This window comes from Amblyomma mixtum, chromosome 5 (assembly GCF_055824585.1).
Source record: "Amblyomma mixtum isolate Tamu chromosome 5, ASM5582458v1, whole genome shotgun sequence".
NCBI classification, from domain to species: domain Eukaryota; kingdom Metazoa; phylum Arthropoda; class Arachnida; order Ixodida; family Ixodidae; genus Amblyomma; species Amblyomma mixtum.
Genome location: NC_143016.1, coordinates 19,463,534 through 19,490,237, shown reverse-complemented (window position 1 = coordinate 19,490,237; position 26,704 = coordinate 19,463,534). Strand labels below are relative to the sequence as shown.

General features: G+C 45.0%; 1 protein-coding gene across 2 annotated transcripts; it reads right to left on the bottom strand.

Moving 5' to 3' along the window:
* Positions 1 to 24: 24 nt before the first annotated feature.
* Positions 25 to 26,704, bottom strand: LOC149341427 (cytochrome P450 1A1-like). Of its 2 annotated transcripts, none has more exons than XM_089543520.1 (10): positions 26,390 to 26,704; positions 20,947 to 21,117; positions 18,984 to 19,163; positions 13,939 to 14,032; positions 13,468 to 13,623; positions 9,614 to 9,822; positions 5,817 to 5,942; positions 4,421 to 4,529; positions 3,423 to 3,550; positions 25 to 708 (listed from the first exon to the last, which is right to left on the bottom strand). In XM_089543520.1, exons 2-10 carry the CDS (start codon positions 21,107 to 21,109, stop codon positions 356 to 358), a joined length of 1,518 nt encoding a protein of 505 aa, XP_089399646.1. In that variant the 5' UTR covers positions 21,110 to 21,117; positions 26,390 to 26,704; the 3' UTR covers positions 25 to 355. The 2 variants fall into 2 exon arrangements, with proteins under 2 accessions (XP_089399646.1, XP_089399645.1); XM_089543519.1 differs by having other exon boundaries at positions 20,947 to 21,136; positions 26,390 to 26,701.

Genomic DNA, 26,704 nt, shown 5'->3' with positions numbered 1-26,704 from the left:
GCCCACGAAAAGATTAATCTCACACCAGTTTCTTAAATCACCTTTAATGTAGGTCCTGTGTCTGTTTGAAGGGAGCAGTGAGCGCTCAAAATTTCTAAATAAAATCTTACGGCCAGCACAAATCATTCACTGGATAAGAATACAAAAAAAGATCTCTGCTCCATTGTTGCGCTTAGGTGATTACTGTCATCATCATCACCATCATTACCATGACTACGCCCACTGCAGGGCAAAGGCCTCTCCGATGTCTTTCCAATTAACCCTGTACTTCACCAGTTGTAGCCACCTTATCCCCGCAAACTTCTTAATCTCGCACCTAACTTTCTGCCGCCCTTAGGTGATTACTGTGCGAAGCCTAATTCTTCCTTGTGAGCACGATGTTCTGCTTGACGGGCTGCATTATGAGACTCGAAGCGACAGCGTCCATCTTGACGTCCGATGGGTCACCGGGCGCACTGCAGCTGAGCCTCTGCATGAGTCGTACGAGGATGTAGAACATGTCCACGTGTCCCAGTTTCTCTCCGGGGCAAGTGCGGGAGCCCATGCCAAAGGTGAGCAGTGGCTCGCCGTCTTTGCGTAGCTTTCCGGTCACTGGATCAATGAAGCGCTCGGGCCGAAACTCTTCAGGATCATTCCACATATTGGGGTCGTGATTTCCACCGTAGATGTTGTACAGGATTCCCGTGTCCTTGGGTATAAACACAGCACCTGTGGAAAGATGCACATGTTTTAACATTAAAACTGTTTTAAGAGTTCGGCGCTTATTGGGCAGAGGTTTTTATTGTTTTACAAGCGCTTTATAAAGTTATAAAGTTTCTCTATCATCTCTATCCCTCAGCAGTCGAAAGCCACACCGTCATACTGTTGGGTTCAAATGGACTGCTGTCCAGCCTGGGTGGTATTCTCCCGGTGGCGCCTTTTGCGACATGTCGCTTTAGGGCGGGGCCTAAAAAAGGGCGTACAGTTTCTCGAAGAAACGGAAAACGCCGCCGGCACTTTCGTCTGCGGTGCTTTCATTCACTCCGAGAAGCGACAATTTACCACTGCTGATTCACTAGCTACAGTAACACGTTTTGGCGGGCTAGTTGGTTAAGCATCTTGAATAAACAGCGCGAACGAAGACGAGCACAAAAGACGAGAAAACGGACGACACAGCGCTGTGTCGTCCGTTTTCTCGTCTTTTGTGCTCGTCTTCGTTCGCGCTGTTTATTCTAGCTGCAGTAGTTTCCTATTTTTGATTAGTAGTTGCTAATAATAGCAGAAATGATTATTTTTTATTTCATGCAGCCTAATGTACATACTACAGTCAGTGAGTACTTATAATGCCATCTCGTCGCTGCGGGCAACGTCTGCTTCGTCGTCTGTTTACGACGGTGCAAAGTAAGTTCGCATGGCGAGCGGCAGCCCGGCCCAGCAGACGGTAATTTGGTCGCGCGCCGCAAGAATCCCTGCTTCACTGCTGCTCGCCCCGATGGAGTGCGAGGAAAGGAGACCCAGTGTTGTCGTGTGCCGACTCGCACGATAGCCGCGGCGACATCGAAAAGCTTCGTCGGTCAAAGCAAATGGGTCGCGGTGTCCGCGGACACGGCACTCTATTTAACGGCTCAAAAACCTGGCAAGGAGAGTGGGATCCATGGCGTCTAGTATCAACTTCCTAGCCCGTCGCCCGCGCGAATCGCTTCAGCGCATTCCGTTCTTCGACTAAGCGTAGAAAATTGGGGCGACGTCACGATGACGTAGCAGGAAGGCGGATCCTTGTCGTCACGCCGCCGTCACCGCGGCTAGAGCAAATCAGCGAAGAGCGAGGGCGACATGTCGCAAAAGGCGACACCGGGAGAATGCCACCCCTGTACCGCTAAAGCGCTGAAAGCATGTACGGCCGCTAACCAGCGTACAAGGCTCGCAAGAAGTTCCCTGGGTTGCCTAAGTGGCGGTTGCCCCTGCAGGCAAAACAAACTGCTCCGTATATGCACTACATCCCGCTGCGTCGCAAGAACGTGTGGAGAGATTCCAATGAATCTAATCATCAGCCTCTGAGAAAAGTTGGATCGTGTCGGCCGAATGAAATCGGCGGCCAGCACACAGGTTTTATCGAGACAACGAGAGTGAAGGTGCCATTATTAAGGTGAAAGCCTTTAATGCCTCATTGTTGTCGACAGAAGGTTGTCAGCAGAGATGACACGGTTTCTCTAGTCAGAACAGAGAAGAAATCTTTGTGCACGAAGGGATTGGAACCACCATCCTCCCGTTCCGCAGCTGAGCTGTTTATGGCTACGCTACTTCCTGCAAACGCATATGCAGTTCTCCTTGTCTAGGACGCTGGAGAGTGTTTGCAGAAAGGCGTCGAATCAGATGGATGCCTCCCAAACGCCCTCCAGTGTCTCCATCATGTAAGATTCACAAACAACTGTGCACCTAATTAACATCTTAACCACACATCAGTGACACAAGCAGCAACACCGCGCTAAAAGCTTTCGCCTCACCGCACTTTAGGTCAACAAAGTTCCCGCTTGAATTTTTTCCGACCAGAGATTCCGAAACTCATCCGCCCTGTTTCGAATCCCAGTGGAGAGAATCGTAACCAATGTAGGAAGTATGGTAACCGACACTGGAACCCTTACAATCGGCCACTGGCAGCAAAAGTATGTCAGGAAATTATTGTAGGTTTGCTGAAGACTCACACTCCGCAACTGCAACAGCCTGCGCTTTGGCTGTGAAGGATCACCGCATGTCTCACATTCCAATGGAGGAATTTAGAGGAGTGAAAACAAGTTGTATATTTAATAGCCTTAACCCTGTAACTACGGTGGCTCTTGCAGGCAAACACGTGGCTCCTTTTACTGTAGGAATTGCTGCTAATGTCAGATTGTGGTTAATTCGGTAGTACCGCACTAACATAGTCTCAGTTCTGACAGATACCTGCTGAGTGTTTAGTGCTTTTTTTAATCGGAAAAGAAAGATTCCAATGTTTTCAGTAGTTTCAAACACTTGGTTATTCGCGTATGCGTCATAAAGCCTCATGGGCGAAATTACGTACCTGCGAAAATGTAAAAAAAAAAGTAGGGGCTTCTTCCACTTTTTTTTCGACTTATCTCCCGGCCTCCATGCCGAGGTCCACGTGCCCGTTAAAAGTCCTGGATGCAAGCTCAGGCATCGCAGGTATCGACTCATTCAGAGTCGAAAGATCCATTGGCGGCCATTCACGTGCGGAGAAAAATCTATTATCGATGATCAAAGCCGCGCACCTAAAGCGATAAGCGTGTTCTTCGCGTGGTTCGGGCCATAAGCGAGTTCGACACTCGCAGAATTTAGCAGTTTCGTCTTCTCGGCGGCGTTTATGAACAACACGGGTATATTGTTCCGTTCTTCTGGCTGCTAGTTTTTTCCCGCTTTTGACGTTGCGAAGGCGAGTGCATGCTCACCAACTCTGGTGTCCTTCGTCGTCTTGTGGGGGAAGCTGAGTGGGAGGAAAGGATGGCAGCGAAGTGCTTCCAGCAGGCAGGCCACGGTGAACGGGAACTTGGCTCGGTCTTTGTAGGTGGGAGGAGTGCTTCCTGGAAGAGGCTTTGTATGAACTTTCTCCCTTAGCTACGTAGTAACCTCTGGGCTACATAGTAACCTCTGGATAAGGAATGTTTTGTCACTTTGTAAATGCGATAGCTTTCCTGCGCACCAATGGACGCATCTGGTATGCGCTGAAAAGTTGTGAAATCAGTAATATTGTTTTTACGCATCGCGATACATATAGTGGTGACCATGTTAACTATTAGCGTTTAGAAAGTTATTAGAAGGTTAACTATTAGAATTCAGTTAATCACTTTACTAGTTAGCGTGATTCGCCTGCTTTTTGACGTGCGTCAACACTGGTATTACTATGCCACAAAAAGTTTCTCTTTAGGACAAAAACCCTATTATTAATGATTTTGCGGCTTCCCTGAAACAACTGATATATATGTAAGAAGGCAGAATTCGGGCTTGTAGCAGCTTCTTCCTTTTGCTCTTCACGCTAACTTCTTGCTGGTTAAGAACACGGATGCTTTTCTACCACTTTGACTCTGTAAGAGCTTCCACTGTGATAAAATGAAATTGTATCGGTTTCAACACTGTGGGAGGTTGAAAATTAAAAGTGCCAATGAAGAAGTTATTAGCTGCACTCGGGTCTAGAATGTGCCTTAAGTGGTCGTGGGTACGTTGGCCTGGATTTCGAGGGCCTTTGGGCACAGATATAAATTTTCGAACATTTAGGGTTGCAACTAATAACTGCAATTATTGCAGCCAAGCTAGCTTTCGCGTTGTTTTCGACCACTTTTCTTTCAGTACCTTTCTCATGCTCCGCTCTTAAAAAAATGCAATCTGCACTTTGTCAAGCCATTTTCTCGCAAACATTGTAGATGGGAAGAATTTTAACTGAAGGTTGTACTTGCCGATGTTGTCGTCGATTTCCTTCTGGATTTTCTCTTGAATTCTCGGTTCCTTGGCCATCCTTAGAAACAGCCAGTGTAGTGTCACAGCGGAAGTGTCTGTAGCTCCTGTAAGGCAGTGATGACTGTCATCAAAAGCGATGAGCGGAGAAAGGTGCACGTATGCAAGTTTTCACGGAGCGAAGCAGACGGGCATTAGTGATCCCTGTAATGAAGTGTTGAGAAGCGTCTTCGGATTGCAACGGCAAACTATGACGCGACGTCCCAAATACAAACACGTGCGCACACGCTACACACGGCACCGCAGCACGCCGCACTACACCGTACCGCAGCGCTGCGCACAAGCACTACACACACAAATGCACATACGCTCGTGGTTTGCGTGTGTCTGAATTCATCCTATTTGAGATGGTATCCTCATCCCCAGTCTTTATGTCGCTCAGGACATATCTGAAGAATTGGGAATTTAGCAGCCTACTCTACACCAAAATATGCTTTTGGATGTTCGTGAAGCAACCCACATTATTTACCCACCGCGCTCGTATGTGTTGGTAAATTTTTGGCACGCATTACCCTTGCGGAAATTGACACCCACCCTCCCTTTCCCTTAACGACCCTTCCAGAAGGTGTCCGTCAATCTCCATCAAATTGTCCACGAAATTGAAAGCGGCAATATTACTCCTCAATTCATCATCATCATCATCAACCTAACTATTCCCACTGCAGGACAAAGGCCTTTCGCATGTCTCTCTAATTAAGCCTGTTCTTTGCCAGCTGCGGTCACTGTATCCCCGCAAACTTCTTAATCTTACCTGCCCGCCTAACTTTCTGCCATCCCCTGCTCAGCTTGCCTCCTCCTGGATTCCACTCCGTTACTCTTAAGGTTATCTTGCCTTTGCATTACATGCCCTGCCCAAGTCCATTTTTTCCTCTCGGTTTCGACTAGGATGTCGTTAACCCGCTTTTGTTCTCTCACCCAGTCTGCCCACTTGCGGTCTCTTAACATTACACCTATCATTTTCCTTTCCATAGCTCGTTGTGCTATCCTTAAGTTTAACCCTTTTCGTTAGCCTCCGTTTTTCTGCCCCGTAGGTGAGTAGCGGTAATATACAGCTGTTGTATACTGCTATCTTCAGGGATATTGGTAAGCTATCATTCATGATCTGAAAGAACCTGCCGTATGCGCTCCACGCCATTCTTATTCTTCTGGTTATTTCTCTCTCTTGATCCGGATCAGAGGCCACTACATGCCATTAACTACGTTAAGATTATTCACGCGCACGAGCAAAAAAAAAAAACAACAACAAACAAACAAGGGCAGTGAGAGAGCGAGAAATAAGGAGAATAGATCTCTACAGGAATTAATGAAGCAACAAATCATCCGACAGTGCGTACCACCAAAAATGTTCCTGACAAGTTGAACCAAGTTCCCTTTGGTCAGGTACTGGGCGTCTTCTTTCTCCTCCCGGATGGCCTCTTCTCGTGCGGCAAGAATGGCATGCGTGAAGTTATCCGTCTTACCTGCCAAGAAAAAGAAAATGCGCGATAGGCCGATATTGCGAGTGGCAAAAAAACTGCGTAGCTGGAAACCATGGTAGGTTTGTAATTACCGATTGGTGCAGGGGGCCCGCAGTTTACTCCGAGAAATCATTGGTTTGGTTTGGTTTTATGGTGTTTAACGTCCCAAAGCGACTAAGGCTATGAGAGACGCCGTAGTGGAGGGCTCCGGAAATTTCGACCACCTGGGGTTCTTTAACGTGCACTGACATCGCACAGTGCACGGGCCTCTAGAATTTCTCCTCCAAAGAAATTCTAGCCGCCGCGGCCGGGATCGAACCCGCGTCTTTTGGGTCAGCAGCCGAGGACCATAGCCACTGAGCCACCGCGGCGGCGAGAAATAATTTGTCGAGTATTGCAGTTAATGTTGGCTGCAATTAGGTTTTATGTGCAGCCGAAGCACGAACCAATAGAAACAACTGTGCCTGGCCTTCGAGAATAGGACTATGCAGCTTTTACCTTCTGCTTCAGTTTTCCTCCAGATATGCAGCCAGACAAAGGCACCAGCCAGTAACTGGTTTAAGCACTTTTATTGTTTCCAGAGCTATCCTCGGTTGAAAAAAAAACCCTCTAACAATTACTGTTACATCCGTCACAAACGTTATTTACACACAGCACATCGCCTAGCGTGCGTTACTGCATTTACCTTAGGTACTGTGTTATAGCTGTCTTCTTTTGATATCGCTTTGAAATTTCTGTATTTTTTTTGGGTTGCTGGCTGCACAGCATCGATTTCTATTGTCATCTTCTTTTATAGTTTTGCCCGTTTTCATATCGAATTTATTGTCTAATTCTGCTATAATCCCAACACTTGGGATTTTAGTATTAATAACAAGAATAAATAAATAATAAAAATCGAAGCGTCGTTCACAGCCTGAGGAACTTCTTGGGCACGATAACCTGCTTTACAGCGAAACCACTGATGCGCTCACAAGCACCGACCAAGACTCTTGTCATATCTTTGGATCTTGTGCCGTTGCTCAGCAATAGGGACGCCAAGTTAAAAAAAAATTAAATCAATATCCATGACTGGCAGTCGAACCCGCGGCGGCGCGAACCGATCTGCTTCGCAGGCCGCTGCGCACTACCACTGCTCGTGTTAAACTGCGACACACGCTCGCGCTGTGCATTGCGCAGCGTCTTCTTCGTCCACTCATACTGCTTCGGGGCCAGTGCTTTCGCCCTATAATAGGTTTAATCAAGTTAAGACAATGCCACTCTTTCTGCTTAGAATATGCTGACGACTGCAGAGTGTCTGCAAAACCTGACCCCCCCCCCCCCCCCCCCAACCTCTCTCTCCCGGCACCAGAGTCGCCTTCAATGGAAGTTTGGCTACCGATTCATTACTTTTACTTAATAGCAAATGGGCGGTTCTGGGACCCAAAAGCTGGCAGCAAGCGAATGATGTCAGCCACCAGCATAAATATAAAAAGCGCGGAATGACCAATGGCAAATATACAAAATGCCTAGTCGGAAATATATTATAATGAGGCCACGGATGTCATATCGAGTAGTTATGGTTCGGCACATACTTTAGAATTCACCTCACGGCTCATGCCCTGCATAGGCTAAGGTCAATGGTCGGCGAGGATTGTTCGAGACCAATCGATGTGTCATTACAGTTATGTAAATGGCGTCATCATAGTTTAAAATAGTTTTGAATTATATTGAAATAAATTTTAATCGCATTATGTTAAGGTCATGGGGAAAAATATTTTTGTTTCAAATATTGGAACCTTCTCAAAATAGATAACAAGCAAAATATGTCGTTGATTAGAAATTTGGCTTCAAAATTGTGGATAACAAACGTAAAGGTCTCTTTTTTCTTGAACGCTCTTTCTTTACATCGAAGCTGCCTTTACGCAAATACAGAAGAAACGCTGCAGAATTATTGTGCCGTTTCTTGCGGAAGCTAGCAGACCCCCACGGCATGGGTGATGTCCGCTCCAGGCGAGGCTACGCCACCAAATCTTCTTAAGCGGTCGTATTATCTAATGGAGGTTGCAGCTAAGGTGTTCTGGAATTTTTAAGAGTAGGCGCTATTAATTAAAATGGTGCTTTTTTGGCATCGCACTGTGGCAGGTGTAGCGCATCAGGATATAGCTTAGAAGAGCTAATTAGTAGGCTGGATAGCTGTTAACGAAAAGTTGGTTTTTAGCTATTGCCGTCATTGAGAGGCGTGCAGCCCGCAGTAAGTAACAACCGCATAAAATTTTAGAATTTCGAAAACACAGTTATCCTCGGCCCTGTAGCAAACAAATTTTGAATATTTTGACGAGTTACGTACAGTAGAGAGGTTGCTATGCCTCCAAGATTTCCGAAAGCGCATGTATTTTGGCGAGCCGTAGCCAAAATTTGTTGAACCACAGCACCGAGGAAAACTGTGTTTTCGGAATTCTAAAAACTGATATGCATTTTACTTGCGCTTGCGCGACTCTCAATAAATCAAGAAATTAATTTAGCTCTTCAACATTAGTCAACCAGCCTGCTAGTTGGCAAATCTTAACTGCATTTCGATACGTTGCACCGCTGATAATACTATGCCAAAAAAAGCTTTGTTCTAACTGAAAAAGCCCAGTTTTGAAAACTGCAGAACATCCTAGGCGAAACACCCAGCATATTCCTTCGACGGCATTAGGGTTCGGAGTGAGTTCGTATAGCCAAAGACCTCGGCTGCTGCAAGGTTGGGGTTAGTGTCGACGCTTGCGTGCTCGCCAAAAGTTGCATCTTGCGGTACCATGTTAGACTCGTTATTATTTTCTCCTTCACTCGAGCGCACTCTACTTGCTACTGTTGACAACTTGCGAAGTCCGGCGCATTTCCACCCTGGACATTTGGAATATTGCGCATATGGATCAATTTCTGATTATGGATTACATTACTGCAAAGGCTCGGCAAGATACGCTGACGGCAGTGAAGGCGCCAATCATGATTTCTCATTTCAGCGTCATTATGAGAACGGACTTCCTCAGGATACTTCGCAAAGTCATGCATGCCCCTCGAACTAATCTTGTATTAGCAGCCTTAAACTCGTATAAACGCTGCAAGTGATTAATCTCGAATGTCTTTTTTTTCTTCTATCTGTCCAATAAATGCACTGCGTATGTACCCCGTTTCTTGTAGTCGGAGAGTTGACGTTTATTGTTTCTGCAAAGTGTACCTTTTACAGCTCATGGCAACCGAAATAGTCAAGAATTTTTCTTCAGAAGCGAACACCTTTTATGAAACCCATCACGACATAATTAGCAGCCTAGCTTTAACAGCTGTGATTATTTGAAATGTTTCATCGTTAGTTTTAGCTGCAAGAACTTACAATTGTTTACGAAATGCTACTACGCTGCTCGTTTGCACGAAAGCTTTAGGGCTGATTGAAAAAGAAGGCTGCTTCGTTGGATTGACGCTACAGACGACGCGCTTCCAGATACACGCCGTCAGCTTGACTGCCGGACTGATTTTGGTTGGTTAAAAACTCCTTTGACAAAACCCGTCATATGGGCTCCTGCCTTTGCTTTGTTGTGACCGTCTGAATGTTAATGTCTTAAGTTTAGGTGGCGTGGACTTGGGAAAGGGCGCTGTTCCTCTGAGGCAACACTGGACGCTGAAAAGGACCGGATTGCAGATAAGTGAGCACGCACCTGGAACGTAGGTAGCTTCTGCCTTGGTGAACAACCGACGAAAGATTTGTGTGAACTCGCGGAAGAGGGAGTCGATTCGCATCTCCCTCCTGCGGTATAGCACCGAAAGCCAGGGTGCGATGTCACTTGGCAGGCCGTTGGGGGAAAGCGTTTGGAACTCGTGGTCGATCTCTTCAAGACGTCGGATCTCCTTGGTGTCACCGTCCAGCCTGTGCAAAGAGCTCTGTATCAGAACTTGGGTGGCCTAGCTGAGATGATTCTGATCAGAATACGACAGTTGCAGCGCAATGCCGCAAAATATGTATTTGGCCGGTGTTTGGTTTCGAGGCGATAGCACATCCTTTTGTTTTAAGGCTGCTAAAATTTTTCTTTGGTATTGAATTGATCCAAAATTCAAGAAGCTACAAAACCTATCTTTATCACAATTTAATTGTCCTTTTTTTTAAATGTGGAAACGGTTCGTAATATATCTATGTCGGTGACATAAACGCTGCAGGTTGTAATCGATAATTACTTTCATTAATGATTATAGAGACATCCAGAAAAAAATCAGCGAGAGGATTTGACTACATGCATTTCTTTCAAAATTTAATTCTGCAAAAAAACCTAGTAGAAAACACTAGTTAGGTTCGCTTCGCCGCATCAAATGGCCTCCGTTACGCATTGAGGGGACGAAGGCAGAGGGCGCTCCTAACCAATAACAAAGCCTACCCTCCCCTGAAACACATAAATGCAATCACAATAAATGCGAATGCAGCAATTGCGCAAGAACAGAAACCCACAGTTAAGCTGTACAGAGTTGGGGCACGGTATCGACACCTGTTTTGCTTTTGCGCAATGATCGGAGACATTCTCGCTTAAAGCACGGTTTTTAATGTGAAGGGCGCCATTAAGGGCGCTAGTGAGGGTATTGAAACTTTCACGGCACTAACGACCTACAAGGAAATCAGGCGACGTTAAAGTGTCTATGCATAAAAATTGTATAAAACCCATTACTTTGCTCTGACTAACGCTTTTCCAACGTCAAAATACCTCATGGTTGCAGCTAGTTTCCCATTAGCTTGACTCATGTCTCTAAGCGACACCGGCACTAACAGAGTAACGAGGAGATAGCAAAGAAGCGGCCCCTTATTTTCTAACTCCCTAATACTTGTCATCAGCCTATAGCTTTCGTCACTTCCACATACGTCATGGGTGAAGCTAGCTGATTGTATCAAAGCAGAGGAAGGCTTCATTTTGATCGTATGACAGCTGCTGTTTTAAAACGGCTATCTATATGCCGCGGCAACAGCTTGAATGGCGAAGGGGAAAAGTATGGCAACGGATGTCGCGATGGTGTGAAAAATAAACTCTCCATTTTTCACCCCATCTCGAGCTGGAAAAGTTGCAGCGACGTCAACGTCCTCAACTACGTTATGCCCATTGGAACTCAAAGGCCTCAACTATTGATCTTTGGCTTGCATGGCCGCTAAGCTGCTAGTAGAAAGTGCTAGCCAAGTGCATTGAAGGCGTGGTGGCATGTGGGGTTTAACAGCCCGAAGCGACACAGAGCGGATGGCTGCCATTTTGGAGGGCTCCGGATCAGCTCGCATCATCTGGGGTTTTTGAACGTGCACTGACATCTCAAAGCACATGCCCGCGATGTCAGCTCGCGTTAAAGCATTATTATTCCTATAGAGGTTTCCTTCCCATATTGTAGATCTGCGATTACTGCGTGGTCCCAATAAACGCTCTCCCTTACTTCACCCAGTGAATATTTTAAAAACTGCTGTTTCCTGTTCAGTTGCTTCTGCCCTACTTTTATTTTCGTGATATATAAAATTTTGTTCCTGAATTATGCGCTCCTGTTTAACTCCTAAAATGCTCAGCAGGGCCATTATGAAGGAGCACAGCGCTAAAAGAAATGGGACAGAAGAGATTACACGCACATGAACGCTCGTGTGTGTTTGATCTCTTCTGTCACGTTCCTCTAGAGCCGTGTTCCTTCATAAACTTCAGTCACCAACTGGCCCAACAACGTATCTTAACTTAGCAGTATGACAGAAGCCAACAGCCACAGAAACCAAGGGGCACAGGGGATTTTTTTTAAATTTTATTTATTTAATTTGTGGTGTTGATCAATTTAGAATATTACTGAATATGTTATCGCTTAATGCTAATTGATTAGAAAAGCAGAAGAAAAAACAACCACATGCCGCCGGTGGGATCTGAACCCACGACCTCCGAATTACGCGTCCGGTGCTCTACCTCTGAGCTACGGCCACGGCTGTCAAATCTTCTGCTTTCGGGGGTATTGTTGTTTACAAGTAACCTAACCTTGAGAGTGTTCATCAGCGCCACCCGCGTTCATAAGCGGCGGACGTGGAACGTCCTGAGTTACCGCAGGTGTGACGTAGAACGTCATCGAACGAACAGCGTGGAAGCTGCGTGAGAACCCTCTTATGCTTCCTATGGCGTCAAGGCTGCCAGAACCGAGGCCCTCGCTAAGCAATTAAGCAAACAAGGGAAGGGGAATGAGGGGCTCGTTATAAATATGACAGAAGCCAACAGCCACAGAAACCAAGGGGCACAGGGGATTTTTTTTAATTTTATTTATTTAATTTGTGGTGCTGATCAATTTAGAATATTACTGAATATGTTATCGCTTAAGCATAAGAGGGTTCTCACGCAGCTTCCACCCTCTTCGTTCGATGACGTTCTACGTCACACCTGCGGTAACTCAGGACGTTCCACGTCCGCCGCTTATGAACGCGGGTGGCGCTGATGAACACTCTCAAGGTTAGGTTACTTGTAAACATCAATACCCCCGAAAACAGAAGATTTGACAGCCGTCGCCGTAGCTCAGAGGTAGAGCACCGGACGCGTAATTCGGAGGTCGTGGGTTCGGATCCCACCGGCGGCATGTGGTTGTTTTTTCTTCTGCTTTTCTAATCAATTAGCATTAAGCGATAACATATTCAGTAATATTCTAAATTGATCAACACCACAAATTAAATAAATAAAATAAAAAAAAATATCCTGTGCCCCTTGGTTTCTGTGGCTGTTGGCTTCTGTCATATTTATAACGAGCCCCTCATTCCCCTTCCCTTGTTTGCTTAATTGCTTAGCGAGGGCCTCGGTTCTGGCAGCCTTGACGCCATAGGAAGCATAAGAGGGTTCTCACGCAGCTTCCACCCTCTTCGTTCGATGACATTCTACGTCACACCTGCAGTAACTCAGGACGTTCCACGTCCGCCGCTTATGAACGCGGGTGGCGCTGATGAACACTCTCAAGGTTAGGTTACTTGTAAACATCAATACCCCCGAAAGCAGAAGATTTGACAGCCGTCGCCGTAGCTCAGAGGTAGAGCACCGGACGCGTAATTCGGAGGTCGTGGGTTCGGATCCCATCGGCGGCATGTGGTTGTTTTTTCTTCTGCTTTTCTAATCAATTAGCAGTAAGCGATAACATATTCAGTAATATTCTAAATTGATCAACACCACAAATTAAATAAATAAAATTTAAAAAAAATCCCCTGTGCCCCTTGGTTTCTGTGGCTGTTGGCTTCTGTCATATTTATAACGAGCCCCTCATTCCCCTTCCCTTGTTTGCTTAACTTAGCAGGACTATTACAATTAGGAAATCGGAGTTACGTAGGTATTCGCTTCCTTTTACACACAGTTATTCTAAATTCAATGATCTAAGCAGCTGCTGTAGACATGGAGTAATTAACATGCTTATAGGCGGCCTTCAATGGCCAATCATCATTTGCTCACGCATATATTTTACGCAGCGCGATTATTTTAGCAGCTTTGGTTAACCAAGGTTAACAGCGACACTCTTGCACCCTATAAGATGAAAGAATGGCTCTTACTTGGCTCCGTACACAGAGACTCCTATCAAGGTGTAGAAAATGCTGAAGAACGGCTTCCTGGAATCGACGAGCTGCGGCCCGTGTTTCAGGGAATCCACGTAGTTGTCTACAACCTCCGTGCACAGTTTTTCGAGGGCTTCGCTCACGGCGTATTTCCTGCAACCATAGTAACAATTTAATTGAGGGACCTGCATACGTGGTGAGTGACACAGAAAGTGTAGCCCACAGCAATCTTCTGGACAGCGTTTATGCTCCAGTCGCCCCCAAGAGAGAACGATGCGTTATCCGTTTGGTTTGAGTTGGCAACCTGTTAATTCTGGAATAGACCGGTAAAGGTTTTGTGTTTTTACAACATAGTAAGCTTTTTGCATTAATGCAGAAGGCAATGAAACACAACCATGACACAACCAAAACACCACCATGGTCATTAGTATTATCATGACCAACATGTAGGTTTAAGGCATTACTCGCCTCACAGCCAGGAGAAAGACCTTTCGAAGTGCCTTCCAGCATGGGGTGTAATCTTCGAAGAGAATATCGTGGTCTCCTTGGTTTTGCAAGGCGCCTGCAAAGTAAGAAAGGGGCCATTGCTTGAAATGCCCTGTGAACCGGGGGTCACTTCAATACGGTAAGACTATTTAGATTTAAAAGTAAATTTTCCAGACAGCCTCATCCAGTATAAAATGATGTTAGTGAATATGAGATGTCCATATGAATTGACTTTAAGAGGAAACAGTTGACAGACAGCATTTTTTTCTTTGTCATCTTTTATTCAAGATCTAGAGTATGCTGCAGCAGTGTGGGATCCCTTTCAACAAAACCTAATTCACTCATTAGAAATGGTCCAGAATAATTCTGCTCGTTTTATTGTATGTAATTATAACCGAACTGCCAGCATCTCTGCAATGAAATTAAATCTCAGCCTGCCATCTTTAGCATCTGGCCGTAAAGCCCTTAGACTCTCACTTTTTCACAAGATATTTTATCATCCTTCACTTCGCCACGAACTGATCTCCCCTCCCCAATACATTTCATCAAGGCTAGATCACAATAACAAAGTCGGAATTCCATTTTGCAATACCAATGCCATGTTTCAGTCATTTCTTCCGCGCACAGCTGCTGAGTGGAATCACCTTCCTGCATCTACCGCTACCATTACTGACAACCAACGCTTCAAAACAGCATTAGAAAACTTTGTATAAGTAGGAGCATCATCTTTTTTTTTTTTAATTCTATATTCTTGTTGTTTTTTGTACGAGCGTTTTGTTTGTTTGTTTTTCACTGTATTGCTGCGCTGTATTTTGTGTATTTTGTGTATTATATACTATTAACCAGCACACCAAGAACCCAACAGCTAATAATGTATAACTAGGAGCAATCATTTTTGTATTACTAATTAGTTTGCTGCACTGTACATTTTTTTTTCTTAAATATTTGTAACCACTCCCCTCTATAATGCCTCTGGCCCTGAGGGTACACGAAATAAATAAATAAATAAATAAATATTCGCGTGGTGCATAATGCACTCGATACTCATGCATGGTTAAGCATACACGGAGGAGATAGAGGAGAGGTACTAGGGACAGCTGGCAGCCATGACAGCTACAATATGACAGAGTGATGGATTTAGTGGATGTTAATGAGCATCCGTTGTTCATTTGTGATAGCTGCTTTGTCAACAGGAATGCTATGTTGTAAAGGTCGCAGTTTTTGTATTACATTTTCGGTATGCCCCCCCCCCCCCCCCCCCCGGCCCCCCACCTCAGATGAACCTGTACTTGGGGCTCAGTAACTTCATAACGTTCGTTACTGACTTAACGTTTTATGCCACATGGCACCTTTAGCGTCAAAAATAACAATAAAGTGATAATAAAAATATGACATAAATATTTATCCCCTTATATAAAACCCCTCCATATTGGAGGATTCACCCAAACGTTGGACCAGCACTGTTTTCAATTAAAGTTGTTGATTGATTCACTCTGACTCTACCATATGACAGCCGACCCGGTTAGCTCAGTTGGTAGAGCAACTGCCCTGGTGAAGCGGTGGCCCCGGGCTCGAACCCTTGACCAGAACGAATTTTCCTTCAACTACGAAGATTTGTGGACGCTTTGTAGCTGTCATGTGTAGCCGTACCGCTGGGCTTGGGTGAATGCTAATGTGTAGTTGCATAAAATGTGGCATAAATAAAAGGAATGTAGCTTAGAACATAGGAAGAAGGCCGCTTAGAATGGCAAATGACCAGTATATAAACAGATTCACACAGCGCAACAGAACGAGAACAAGAAGGAACACGAAACACAGGACGAGCGCTGGCTACCAACTCTTTATTGCGTCATAAAAACCAGCACACATTTATTCCATTTTTCTGGACCACGTGATACACTGTCCGCCTGTGGACGTAGCGAACGAACGCCTTACAAGCTTGGGGAGTCATTACACAGCTCAACTGAACTCACAAACAGTGCATGCACTAACATGCTATAGCATAACTAAAATAACGACAAACGGACCACAGATAAAAGGTGTCCATGACCCAGCTACAGCCTTCGACTACTACAGCTCGAGCGAGAAAGAAGAGTACGTCAAAGCAAATGGAATCTTTGGGCTACATAAAACATTTAAAAGGGCGAGAAGGCGTAAAAAAATGGCTTTGGCTCAACTTGGTTAAGCCGGGAAATCGCGAAAGCAATACCCATGGATACGCCCTCGCTCACATGATAGTCGTGCTGTTGTGGTGGTTGTGTGAAACTTGTTGAATACCTTGGTGCTGCTGTGGTGATCACTTGGCTAATCTATGTAGCTCGCACGTTCTCGCCGAGCCGCATACTGGGCACGTCGCTTAGCGAGTACAGTTTCACGCTCTTCCTCTGTCTCTGTAGCTCGCCGCTCTCTTTTACGCGCATTACCACGAGCCTCCCTAGTGGTAGGCGGCATCGCCGCGAAGCAGTGTTAAGGCGCTGGTGGTTGGCACAGCTACTGCTTTCTAGCGACGTGAGTCGAGCCTAAATCTCTTCAGCGTAACGCCACAATCGCGCTCCCAGCGGAGAGCGCAGGGGATTGGCGCCCGGGGTCGTGGCCACCGCGATCTGCTCCGGCGGCGGCGCGCGCCGTTGCTCAAAAGCGCGCTTCGATCGCGGAGGCCACGCCGTGGTGGCACCGCCGCGGCTTGCGACGGCGCGAGTCGGTCGCCCTTCTCTTCGGCGTGACGTCACAAAGCACCTGTTGCGCTCCTAGCGGAGAGCGCAGGAGTTAGGCGCCGGTGGTGGTGGCACCGCCGCGCCACGGCAAAGGCTGAAAGTGCAAGTAGTAAAGCTTTCGCTTTAAAACATGGTAATTGCTCAAGTTCCTCTACCATTACCATCGGCGGTGCCAGGGGCAGTATCGAGTTAATGAAACGTGACGATGACAGGGGTGAAATGACAATAAAAAGGGGTATAAAATAGAGTACAACGACAAATGAAAAGTTGCTAGGCAATAGGCACAGTCAGTAGGCTAAAAGCTAAAACGAAAAATCCGACACCAACAAATAACACGGCAAAAAATGAAATCATATAAAAGAGAAACTAACAATAAAGAAAAAACAAACCACCGGCCAAACAATTAAGATATCAAAACCATTAAAAGCCTTTTAAATACAAAGGAGAAACGATCCGCATAAGGCCAACAAACAAAACAACGCGGCAAAACGACTAAAAGCAAAATAAAAGAGAATGAGGTGAGGTGCGAGGAAAAATCGTTTATCAGGATGTGTATTAGTTAAAAGGGGAAAAATCGTTTATCAGGATGTGTATTAGTTAAAAGGCAAGAGTCGCGCCTGTTCCAGGATCACGCCCGTTCCAGATTTTATATAGCCCAAAGATTCCGTTTGCTTTGACGTACTCTTTTGTTCTCGCTTTTCAGAGCTGTAGTAGTCGAAGGCTGTAGCTGGGTCATGCACATCATTTATCTGTGATCCGTTTACCGTTATTTTAGTTATGCTATATCATGTTAGTGCATGCACTGTTCATGAGTTCAGCTGAGCTGTGTAATGACTCGCCAAGCGTGTGAGGTGTTCCTTCGCAATGTCCTAAGAAAAATGGTATAAATGTGTGCTGGTTTTTAAGACGCGATAAAGAGTTGGTAGTCAGCGCCCGTCCTGTGTTTTACGTGTTCCTTCTGTCCTCGTTCCGTTGCGCTGTGTGAATCTGTTTTTTAAAGCATGAACCAACTAGTCCACACTAGAATCCTCTTAGACTAGAATAGGAGTGAAAGGTGGAAACAGTATGAAAAAAAAAATGGAAGCGACACTTAAACTCGGCCATAAGGGTGGGGCGCAATTGCGCTAGTGCGTCCCTTCAGTGGCCTTCGGCCCTCTTTGGGTATCACTTAACAGACACGGACGCTGTTCTTTCTTTCACCATCACGTAACACTTAACCGACCCTTAAGTGCACCTTGCGGTAGCATTAGAGATCCCTCCCGCCCAAGCACTACATCTCTGTTGCCTAGGTTTTGTCTATATGCCCATATGGGCAAAATTTGTCATTCTCTATTCAAGTTCGTAGATACCCGGGGCCGTCACACTCGTGATGCAGTGGTACAGCGGTTGAGTTGATGCGCCAGTACCCCGGCAGGTGGCTGTTTCGAACGCAGGCACCTGGGGGCTTGTGGGACGGAGGTTGCTGGGCAGCGGAGCAATCTCTGGAGACCAATAGTTTATTTAACTGCTACCTTAACATGGTGGGCAGTTTGTTCAGTCCGTTGGACAGGTTGCCACCTGCCACAGTGGACAGGTTGTGATGACGTCGCAAGGTCACGTGACCTAACAGGCAGGTGGGCCACCTGCTCTGGAGGTATTTCGCTGACACTTCCGGCGCTGAAGGAGATGACACTGAACGGCACCCTTAACTCTATCGCGTTAACAAATGAGGTTGCGCTTACCACCACGCCGATACTGAAGAGATGGCAAGCAAATTAATTCTTCTAAGTGGCACAGGTGGGCTCGAAGAAGATAGGAGTGGAATTTACTTTTCTCATTGAGCGTGAAAATGCATATTCTGGCAGGGTTAGGTAGTAAGCAGTTCCAATCAACTAGTTTATCTTCATTCTAACTAAAATATAGAGCAGCGGCATCTGTTACCGATCGATAGTGTGTATTCAAATAGGGACACCCCCGCCCTTTAATTTTTTTCAGATATCCTAGTTTCTTGATATAACAAAAGGAGACTGCGGAGAGGGAGTCGAGATGGTTATGCAAAACAGTTGAACAGTCGTGCGAAAGCTACATCAGCCCATATCCTACGTGTATTAATATCAGCTTATTAGTATACGTTTGCCGATTCTGCAGATGCGAACATGCTTGAGATGCCTTTATGCTTTCCTCTATTCCGAACTTGAGTTACACTGCAGCACTGCACTGCCATCAGTTAATGTGAATACCCTACAGCCTTTGTTTTGAAAGTAAGGCTGCTACAAGAATGCGTTCTGTGCACAGGAAAAGCATACGGAAGACAACACACCTATTCGCACTCACCCATCTTGGTCGGAAAGCGTCCGGCGAAGTCGTGCCTCCGATCCAGCAACGCCTCTCGAATGGCCTTGTAAGTGTTGAGGAATACCATTGGCCTATGGGACATCCAGAGTGTGGAGACGTCGCCGTACGTCTTGGACCACTCGGTGGATTCACAGTGCAGATCTTTGACATTGCGAAGCGCTGCGGCAAGCAACAACGACAGTTATTCCCCTATATATACAACAAGTGCCAAAGAAGACATATAACATTGCTTACTGTTCACGCTATTCCGCTCCGCAAGGCACAGAATATGGCAAGAACGACAAAAAACAACCAGCCATCTGGTTTTTGAGTTAACAGTAGGCCCGTGGTCTTTTGCCGTTTTAACATGTGTTCCGAGCGCCGCTTATCGACACCCGAATCTTCGTCCCATATGTAGCGTGAAATTATTTGTTCATTCCGTATTCTCGTAAACTCTAAAAAAAAAAAAACGACACAGCTTTCATTAAAAGAATAAATTTTCGCAAGCAGCCCCTCTTTAAACACAATGTTTATGGTCTGCTTAAGCTCTATGCTTCGTTTTTTCGAAACCAGATGTTCAGCGCGACTGCTAATGCGATAAAATTTTGCAATGTGAGATGAGCTTGCAAACTTCGGTTAAACTAAAGCATAGCATACTGACAAATGTTACAACTCGCCATATTTTATTATTTATTTATTGTTTCCTCAAGAGTCCACAGGGGACATTACATGAGGGGTGGACAAACAAAAGAGTTAATATAAACACAGATGGTCTTCAATGGCGGTTTTGAATGGAACAGGATTGATGATGGTCGCCACTTCGGATGGAAGGTCATTCCAGTCATTGGCTGTTCGAACAAAAAATGACATTTTATATGTTTCGGTGCGGGCCCGTTCAGGGTAGACGGCGTTAGGATGACTATTACGAGAAAAGCGATGAGCGCGTGTTATCGGGGCAGTTTCATGATCGGAAGTGTGATAAAATTTATGATATAGCGAAAGACGGGCGATTTTACGCCGAGAGGCCAGTGTTGGGAGATTAAGCTGAGATTTTAGTGCTGTAACGCTAGTATAATGAGAATAGTCTGAGCAAATGAATCTGGCGGCGCGGTTTTGGACTGCTTCGAGCGTGGTGATTAGGTTAGTATAGTGGGCATCATATGCAGCACATGCGTAATCAAGTTTAGGACGTATTAAAGTTATGTAAGCAAGAAGCTTAATGGGAGGGGGAGCTAATGATAGGTTACGGCGCAAATACCCTAGAACTTGATTAGCTGAATTGGTGACGTGGTGGATATGATGCGACCATTGCAGAAGCAACTGGGTCAGTGGGAATCTAGAATCTAGAATATAGTATCGAATGCAATCCCAGTGACAGTGTTAAAAAAATATCAAGGCTAGAACATTCAGTAAAACGATAACTGTTTTTATTGCAAGCTTAAGAAATAATCAGCATGGACACCAACCTCGTACTTTTCTTCGTAAGGGCATTGTACATCATGCTTGAGGCAATGGACTATCGGCGCCCGAACTGTGATTTTACTTGCGCAACCGGGCTAATTTGATTTATGAATGGCGCCATGTCCTGCTCGTTCTACATGACCTGGTCTGACGTGTAGGCAAATCAAACTATGACAAATAGCGTGGCAGAATCCTGCTGAGGTATCAGTGACAAGGTGGCTCACACTGGAAATCGAATGAGTACGTTAGCATGGCCAGGAAAAGGGTGGAGCCTGCTGAAGCGGTTGTGCTCGAAAGAGAAAGACAAAGAGAAAAGAAAGATTACCAAAGAAAAATGCTGTCCAATCCTTCCTCGTAGGTATGCGACGCGCCATCAGAGGCGAATAATAGCAACGACTGAGGAAGAGATTACGCAACCGAAACGATGTAACCTGCACCGGGACGCTCAGGGCGTTGTTGCGTGTAAAAAGCGTTAGTTGAAACGCGTGACCACAATACTTACCCAGTAGGTTTCCGACCAGCGGTAGCGGGAAGGGTCCCTTGGGGTACTTGGATACCTTGTGGTAGAAGCTGCCCACGAGGTACGTCACAGCGAACACCAGTGCTGTGGTGATCCATCGCCAGTCCCCAAGACAGGAGATGAGCTTCTCGACTAGAACGCTCATGGCTGTGCCTGCGAAATAAAGGAAGAGCTGCCCGTCCGGTTAGGGGGGATGTAAATTAGTAACTGACTGGCGGAACAAACGCAGATGTGATACACAGACTGAGAGAGTATGTGTGCTTTAAACAGCAAGAAAATTTTACTCTGATAAGGAGGGGACGAGGAACAAGGCACAAGAAACACGTTTAAACCCACGCTACTACCTGAAGGTTTGTTCCTCACTTCAGTTAACAGATAAAAACACAACGCGGAACACTTGCAAAAGAGCGGTGACCAAATACAGAGAACTAGATAGCATTGATATGCTGCCTTTTGTCGGTGCGGACAGCGGAAACTGTGAGATAACCAGTTTTGCGATAGCACTACTTCACGAGGTCAAACCAGGCTCACCGGTTTGTGTGAAACTTAACCTGGATAGTGACGTTGGGCAAACCATAAATTTTATTTATTTATTTATTTACAGGATACTGCCAGCCTCAGTTTGAGGCCTTAGGCAGGAGTGGGCATATCAATAATACATCAGAAAACTAACACAACAAAAAAAAACATCGCAAGAATTTAAGTGAGAATAAGAGACGAAATCCAGCAGTAATAATAGTAAGGAAAAGTAAAGCGCGACAAAAACAACAAGGCGTGTACACAGCAGCATGACACAACCACGCATGCTCAGTCACTTGAGCAAGAAACGAAATGTACAAACAATGAAAACAATCATGCATATGAAGCACTCAAGGCATTGCGCATAACGACACGATGGTAATTCTATTTTGCTTCAATACTGTTAAGCATGCCGCAGAATGACTGGACCGTCGGGCATTCCACTGTACTCGAGGTGAGCGCATTCCACTCACTTACTGTCCGTGGAAAAAATGAGTTTTTAAACACGTTAGTCCTGCAAGAAAATTCTTTTAATTTTTTCGAATGATTAGATCGTGTTGGGCGCTTAGAAACTAAATTAATGTACACATCCTTATCTATTTCCAGCATATCATGATATAGTAGGTACATATATTTCAGTCTGTCCATATACCGTCTCAATTTTAATGGCTCTAAGTTTGCATTGTTTAGAAGAACCGTCGGAGATACTTGCCAGCTATAACAGTTGAATATAAATCTGACCGATTTTCTTTGAATGCTTTCTAACTGTGTTATGTTTTTCTGGGTATACGGGTCCCATACTACTGAGTCGTACTCAAGAATTGGTCTAATGTACGTTTTGTACGCTAAAAGACGGATTTCTTGTGTTGATTGTCGAAGCGACCTCCTCAAGTAGCCAAGCTTGCGCATTGCTTTCTTTGAAATATATGATATATGCTCGTTCCATCTGAGGTCAGATGTAATTACAAGACCCAAGTATTTGTAGCTGCTGACCGTAGACAGAATATTACCGCCAATGCTGTAAGAAAATTTTAAAGGGTTTCGTTTTCGCGTAATTGACATAGCGACCGTTTTCTTTGCATTCATAGTCATTTGCCATGTGGCGCACCATTCTTCTACGCTGGCCAGTGATGAATTCAAACAAACCTGGTCACTGCAGTTATTGATTTCTTGATATAGTATGCAGTCATCTGCAAATAACCTTATTTTCACGTTCACTACTTGTATTATGTCATTGACGAAGATAAGAAAGAAAAGGGGCCCAAGGACGGATCCCTGTGGAATGCCCGACTGTACCGGTGCTGAGTCAGAGCGCACACCATCAATAAACACACTCTGTCGCCGTGATGACAAATATGCAGAAATCCATGCAAGCAGCAGATCATTTTTAAGTATTGGCTGTAGTTTTAAAAGTAGTTTAGAATGAGACACGCGGTCAAATGCCTTTTCGAAATCTATGAATATCATATCAATTTGACCCTGCTTGTCTAAAATTGCTGCGAATTCGTGAATGGTTTCGAGAAGCTGCGTTGTTGTAGATAATCCCTTTCGAAACCCATGCTGCCTGGAATCAATTATGTTGTTGTCATTCAGAAAGACCGAAATATGTTTGAATATAATATGTTCAAGTGTTTTGGCACATGTGGGCAGCAATGAAATTGGTCTGTACGAAGTGATAAGCGACCGGTTTTCTGTTTTGGGTATTGGGGTAACCTTTGCGTACTTCCAGTCATTTGGAAGTGCTGCACACGATAAAGACTTATTAAACAGAATACACAAATACTTCGAGCACCACTCGGCGTATCTCATAAGAAATGCAGTAGGTATGCCGTCCATTCCAGGCGATTTCTTGATATTTAGATTTAACAAGAGGGATAAAATGCCTTCTTCAGTCACTGAGATATTATCAATGGGTGGGCACTCAATTGAAGGATTAAAGGTTGGCTTTCGACCGTCATCATTCGTAAACACCGAACAAAAAACTGATTGAAAGTCTTTGCAATCAAACATTTATCTGTTATGGTTTCTCCGTCTATGCAGAAACTGGATAGGGGCTGTTTTTTCGAAGAAAAGTGTCGCCAAAACTTAGCAGGGGAGGAAAGCAGATAATTCTTCAAAGATACACTTTGGTAGTATTCCTTTGCATTTTTAATGGCCATTTTTAGTTGGAGGCGTATGTTAGAAAGTTTACTGGTGTTAATCTCTGTTGGACGCTGACGGTGTTGTTTTCTTATTCGTTTAGCTTTCCGCCCTATCCGTACTATTTTCTTCGTCATCCATGGACGTTTGCTCTGCTGTATACTTAGTTTCGTGGGAACAAAGTTCTTGACGCATTTCAGGACTAGGTTCTTAAAGAAAGACCATAGCTCGTTCACACAGCACGTGCTTGATTCAGAAAGCGAGATAAAATCCGACAGCGACCTATCCATGGCGTCTAAGATATCGACGTCTTCAGCGCGCGAAAAGTTTGGAACGAAACTTTTTTTTCTTTCAATGTCAGTGGTACGGCGAAGTTGAACTGTTAAAGATATCATTTTGTGGTCAGATATTCCATCAAATATATGTACTTCGGGATTACGGTTGAGCACTGCATTGCTTACAAGAAATAGGTCTAAAATTGAAGCTGTATCGTTTTGAATTCTGGTGGGCACTTTTGCAAACTGAGCCAAGTCATGAAATATTACGAGGTCAACAAAAGGTTCAGCTTTGCTTGTAAGGGGTTCGGAAAAATCGCTACTCCAGTTTATTGACGGCATATTGAAGTCGCCACCCAAGAGGACATTGCAAGAATAGCTTTGAATGGAACAAAGAAATTCGTTGAGCTCGGAAAAAAGGTTTTCTTGTGTAGGTGGACGATAAAAGCCACCCACAATTAAATTGTGCTCATCGAACTGTACTTTAATAATGACGCACTCGATTGCAGGTATATCAGGTAACTTTGAAACAAGCAATGATTGTTGGTAAATAATTGCAACCCCTCCGCCTCGCGAATTTCTATCTTTCCGGTGAATTCCGTAACCTGGTGGTGTTATTTCGTCGTCGGAGATATCAGAGTGAAGCCAAGTTTCTGTAACTATAAGAATATGCGGTTGGTGCGTCATAATAATACTTTCAATGTCATCTGATTTATTAATGATGCTGCGTGCGTTAACGTTGAGGCAACGGAGTGGCTTTTTGACATGGGTTTCGGTTCACTGGGGCGGTGACGGTGGGTTATGTGCGTCTACTGTTGGTCTGCCTGTGGGAATCCTTCCGTTACTTGCACTATCCCAAAGGAACAGTTCGCCGTTAATTCTAATTTTGTCGTACACTAGTTGCACTTTCCCTCCAGCTGCTCTAATTTCCGAAGTACTATCCCAGAGTTTCTTTCTTTTGAGTCTTGTAGGTGCTGAAAAATCTTCCGAAACTGAGAATGCTTTATTCTTCAATTTGGAACAATTCTTTAGAATGGTCATTTTTTCGCGGTGGTCGAAGAGCTTAATTATTACCGGGCGCGGTCTAGTCCCTTGTTTGCGCCCAATCCTATGTATACGCTCTACCGAAGACACTTGCACTCCAAGGGTGTTCTCAAACACGCCCTCAATCACAGCTTCCTTCAAATCGTCTTGAGTTTCTTCATCTTTTTCTTTGACCCCGAAAACTAGAAGGTTGTTCCTCCGGGAACGGTCCTCTAGGTCAATAAATTTGTCTTGCAAGCTGCGGACAGTTTTTTCGAGACCAGAGACTTTTTTGCTAATTTCCTTAACAGCCGAGGCTGACTCCTCAACCACCTTTAGCTTCATTTCAATTTCTTCTAACCTCTAAATAAATAAGTATTGCCGCGATTGGGATACGAAACCACGGTGGCGGGAATAGATCAGGCCTCGTGTTAAACTGCCGCAAACTCTCGCATTATGAATTGCATTTAGTCTTCTTCATCAACTAATACTACTATCAAACTAATATTCGCACTTGGAGCTATGTGGCGGAAGTGACACGTGCGCTGGTGTTGACAACTTTGCAGCTGAAACGGGGCATTGTAGCATAGGCCACCGGCGAACATAGGGTAAATTGGCTTTGGTGATGAAAAGGTTTAATCTTCCCTAGTGCGCCACATGAATTGGCCATGATAGTAACCTCTCGAAATCAGGCCTCGCAGCGCCATGAGCAAGAAGTCGCCTCAGATCTCTCTCGGATCTTTCCTTGCCATGCCTGCTGACGCAATGCATGCGGCGACGAAGAGGTGACTAGCAGAGTCGTCATGCCTGCCACTATTCGTTTGCTTCTTCACGTCATTTTGGATTCCTCACGAGTCACGTCACGGCCAAATGAAATGAAAACAAGCTGGAGCGTTACAAAATACGGCCACAGGTATTCTCCCTGTGCTTCTACTCTGCGATAAAATTTTAACGAAAACTTTACAGATTTGTAATGACCATTCACTACTTTAAACCCAGCGAATGTAATTTCTCCTATATTGCTATTTTCAGTTCTGTGAGATGATGTGAAAGGTGAGGGATTGTACATTATTTCTAGCATTATTCGTATGAAAATTGAAATTTAGCTTAACGACTTCTGCAGCAGCTGAGAAGTGTAGATACTGATTAAGCACACGTTCGCTTACCCTAAGCATCTGGAAGAATCGATTGAGCCTCAGTGATATTTCTTGCCATGACTATTCATGCTAAGTCCCTCAGGGCCCTAAATCGGCGACTGCCACGGATGTCACTTTTATGTAATCTTGAAAATTAGTCTCTTTGCAAGCTCTGCAGTAATGCGAGGGGGCGAGGAGAGGTATGATAGACTGCGAACTAGTATTACAGCTACTAAGAGCGCAGCCTGTTCCAGGAAGGCCAGATGGAGTTGTTGGTTGAAAATGAACAAACGAGCGCGTGAGAGAAAAAAAACATTGTCTGCTGGCACTCACCCTGTCTAAGTCTTGTCTGATGACGAAATGGATGTTCAACTCATGCTCGAACAACTAAAGAGGGCTTGCAAAAAGACGTCGACGCAAGCGCAGAGGCAATAATCGCACTGAGTACTGATAAGGCTTAACCCGCGTCTTTTATCGAAATGGGCCGCTGAACATCTCCGCGATTGATATTGGAAGAGAAAGCTCAACGTTTCTGCGTCGTCGAAAGGGACCTGGTGCCCCGTTCTATGCGACTCGTGGCTCCTGGAAGGCCTCCAAATGCTGCTATGCTCTTTTATGGTTGTTGGCACTCCCCCTTTCATGGAATAG

Coding starts and splice junctions, on each gene's coding strand:
- LOC149341427 (XM_089543520.1), bottom strand. CDS start 21,109: ATGAGCGTTCTAGTCGAGAAGCTCATCTCCTGTCTTGGGGACTGGCGA. Junction 13,624..13,938: donor GTCTTTCTCCTGGCTGTGAG/GCGAGTAATGCC, acceptor CTATGGTTGCAG/GAAATACGCCGTGAGCGAAG. Junction 9,823..13,467: donor GTCTCTGTGTACGGAGCCAA/GTAAGAGCCATT, acceptor CTCTTTGCACAG/GCTGGACGGTGACACCAAGG.